The 3,569-nt window shown below is 42.7% G+C and overlaps 1 protein-coding gene across 1 annotated transcript in view; it reads left to right on the top strand.

Moving 5' to 3' along the window:
• Positions 1-368: 368 nt before the first annotated feature.
• The window catches only part of CSUI_000391 (histone lysine demethylase jmjd4), a 7,417-nt gene continuing 4,216 nt past the window's right edge, over positions 369-3,569 (top strand). The window contains exon 1 of the mRNA XM_068060625.1: positions 369-3,523. Within this exon, the coding sequence (XP_067927401.1) occupies positions 722-3,523 (2,802 nt within the window). The 5' untranslated portion in view covers positions 369-721. The remainder of the gene's footprint in view (positions 3,524-3,569) is intronic.

The raw sequence follows: 3,569 nt of genomic DNA, 5'->3' as shown, positions 1-3,569 counted from the left end.
GGATGGAAAGAGTCTCGGATGATGAGGCGTGAGGGCTGGAGGCTCATAAAGCTGTCAAGAGAAAGAGAAGGAGACAACCTGGTGCCTTCGACTCTTTCGTTAGCTTTCTTGTTTCTCTCCTCCTTAATGAAGAGATAAAACGCTGTGCACCTGTCCACACCACCCAAGATCAGATATCTATTTCTTTACTTGTCTCCTCCTCTCTGAAACCTTCTCTCTTTTTCAAGAGGGCGAACGAATCAGTAGGGAAGGCGAAGTCTCTCGTTCGCATGTCGAAGTCTTTTTCTTTTCTTTGCATGCATGCGTGCGCATGCATGCAAAGAAAAGAAAAGCTCAGAAAACCTTTTCTCTTCCTCTAGATTCTTCCAATCGTGACAGCATCGCTGTTTCTCTGTCGATCCTGAAGAATCTCTGTCTTTCTCTTTTTTTTCTTTGTCCCCGAGAGAGAGGTCCGTCTCTTTGTTTCGGTACGATGTGTATACGTGAAAAGAAGGAAAGACGTAGAAAGAAAGAAAGAAACACAGAGATAGAAAGAAAGAAGTCAAGAAAGAGGTAGAAAGAAACAACGATATTGGAGACCTGTTTTGCTTTTTTGACTGCCGTAAGGATGGGTCTTTACTAGAGGGAGGAGAGGCGTGAAGTGGATTTCTGGGCTCTTCTCCTTGCTCTTTCTTTCAATGCAAGGACAGTAAAGAGAAGCATCAAGAAGAGCAGGGGAGAAATGTCAAGAGAGGAGAGGATGGTAGACGTGAGAAGGAGCGAAGGAGAGGGAAGAAATTATACGATGTTTCCAGGAGATAGAGGGGAAGACGAAGAAGAGGAAAGAGAGGAAGAACACAAGCAAGAGAAAGAAGAAGAGAAAGAAAAGAGAGAGGAGACTTGCAATGAAGAGATGAAAGAGAAAGAAGAAGATGGTAAGAAAGAGAGTGTAGAGAGAGAAAGACTTCAATCATCATATGCAGATGTTTGGAATGCTAAAGATCTCTCATATTCTGTTTTTCTTAAGAAGTATTTATCTACACGTACACCTGTTGTCATTCGAGGTGTATGTACACCTTGGACATCCTATACACACTGGGTTGAAAGACCCACTCTAGAAAAGAGATCTCAAGTCAATTTTCTCCGACAAGAGAAACAAGTCTCTTCTTCATCTCTTTTTTCCTCTCATCTTTCTTCTCTCCCTTCTTCCTCTCGCGGAACTTCAGACAGCATAGACCTCCAGGTATCTCTCCTGCGATCTGCTCTTACAGAGGCTTGTCACCTCAAGCAAGAAGAAGAAGACCATGACCACGACGAAGAAGAAGAAGAATTAAGAAAAAGAGAGAGAGAAGATGAGTATCCATTGAGCGTAGTGACAAGCGGAGATGAGAAAGACAAGGCGACAGGTAGAAGAGAAGAAGAAGAACAAAAGAAAGAAGATGATAGAAATGCAAAGTTGCGTCACAGTGGAACAGATACATTTCAAAGTGAAGAAAGCCAAGAGGGAGAAGATGAACATCTCTTCCTTTCTTCTTCATCTTTCTTTCCCTGCGCATGCTGCGAATGCCTACGTTCACTCCATTTCTCCTCAGACTCCTCTACTAGGAAAGGTGTCTTTGGATCTCCGTCTTATAGCCGTCTATACAAATCTTTCTCTCTTCCCTCCAGAAAGAAAGAAAAGAACATGAAGAAGAAGAAGAAGCGGAGAGAAAATGAAAAGAATCGTCATTCTCTAAAGAAAGATACCTTTCTTTCTATCTCGTCACCTGTCGATACACCTCATACCATAGAAGAGCAAGACAATAGAGAAAGAAAGGCATCTCAGGAAAAAGAAGAAGAAGATCAGGTCGGAAAAGAAGAAGAAGAAGAAAGAGAAGAAGAACCTAAAGATGAAGATCGATATAAAGTCCGAGCCTCTGTGATGCTTTGCTCTGATAGAAAGGGCTTCCCCACTTGTCGAGGATGTGTCTGTAGAAAGAAGGAGAAGAGAAGAAGGAGAAGAGGAGAGAAAGAAGAAGAGAGAAATGGTGTGGGTGATTCAGACGAAAGAGCAAAAGAAGAAACAGAAGCAGAAGACAGAGATGTTGCTACTGCAGAGAGAGAGAGGTGCTGTCAGCAAATAGGCGCATGCAGTGAGGTCACTTTGAAGCAGTTTCTCTATTACTGGAGAAAGAAAAGCAAGGAAAAGAAGAAAGAAGAATCGAAGATAAGAAGAGATGAGAATAAGAGGCCAAAAGACGAAGAGGGGAAGAAGAAGAAGGAAAGTCTGACTCTGTCCTCTCATCGGAAGTTAGACATATCTCAAGAAGAAGAAAATGAAGCCCCTCTTCATTCTCTCTTAAATTCGAGTCTCTCCTTCACACCAAACACCCAGGCACACCTCTCCTCTTCTTCTTCTTTTTCTTCTTCTTCTCTCTGTGAAACTCTTTCGGATGATTCTTTCACGAGAGAGACGAGGAAGAAGGATGCTAGTGACGATGAGGAAGAGAAAGGAGAAGAAGACGTGTTGGTATGTCCGGGGTCTTGTTGGTATCTGAAAGACTGGCATTTTGTTAAGGACGAAATGATCCTTCTTGAAGAGGAGAAGAAGAGAAAGAAGCAAAGAGAGAAGAAGAAGAAGAAGAAAGACGGCACCGTTCATCATGACGTGAAGGAGACGAAAGAGAAGAAGAAGGATGGAGAGAAAGAAAGTGAGAGAGAAGGAACTCAAGATGGGTATGAGACTGCATACAGAGAGAAGGAGAAGAAGAAAGATGATAATGAAGAAGATCAGTATAAGAAGGAAGATGAAGAGAAGAGAAAACATGGAGAAGACCAAGGTATGAAGATGGATATAGAGAATGAGGTGAAAGATGAAGAGAGATTCTATCATCAATCCATACATTATAACGTTCCGAACTATTTTGAAGATGACTGGATTCTCAAGTGTCCTTTCCGCCCCCATGAAGATTTTCGTTTCTGTTATCTTGGTCCGGAGTGTACATACACCCCGTGGCATAGTGATGTCCTTGGAACAAGTAGCTGGTCTGCGAATCTCTGTGGAGTCAAGAGATGGACGTTCGAAGAAACCCCTCTGTCTTGGCGAGGAAGAAGAACACGAAGCCTTTTATCTCATCGAGAGAACAGTCCTGAAGCCGTCTCGGCACCAGAGAGTTCTATCAGCGAGAAGATAGCATGCAGTGAGAGATCTGCTAGAAGTGAAGAGAAGAGAATGAGAAAGCGAGAGATGATACAGATAGAAGAAGAAAGGATGAGGAAAGGAGATAAGAATGGAGAGATGAACATGATGGCGTTCAAGGGAAAGGAAGACTATTGTAAGGAATGTAAAAGACGACATTCTCCAAGACATGCAAGCGATCTTCCTTTTCCTTCCTCTTCTTCCTCTTCTTCTTCTTTGCTCTATTGCCCTCGTCCGTTGAGGTGTCTCCTTCAGTTTCCAGGAGAGTGTGTATACGTCCCTTCGAATGTCCATCATTCTGTCTGCAATCTAACGGACTGTATCTCCATCAATCACAACTGGTGCAACGCTGCAAACATTCTACATGTAAGAAGAACACACTATACAGACAAAGGATATTCACCTACATGTA

Source organism: Cystoisospora suis, assembly GCF_002600585.1.
Source record: "Cystoisospora suis strain Wien I chromosome Unknown contig_167, whole genome shotgun sequence".
In the NCBI taxonomy this organism is placed as follows: domain Eukaryota; phylum Apicomplexa; class Conoidasida; order Eucoccidiorida; family Sarcocystidae; genus Cystoisospora; species Cystoisospora suis.
Note: the sequence above shows the minus strand (reverse complement) of the source record. Positions and strands in the feature narration are given on the sequence as shown.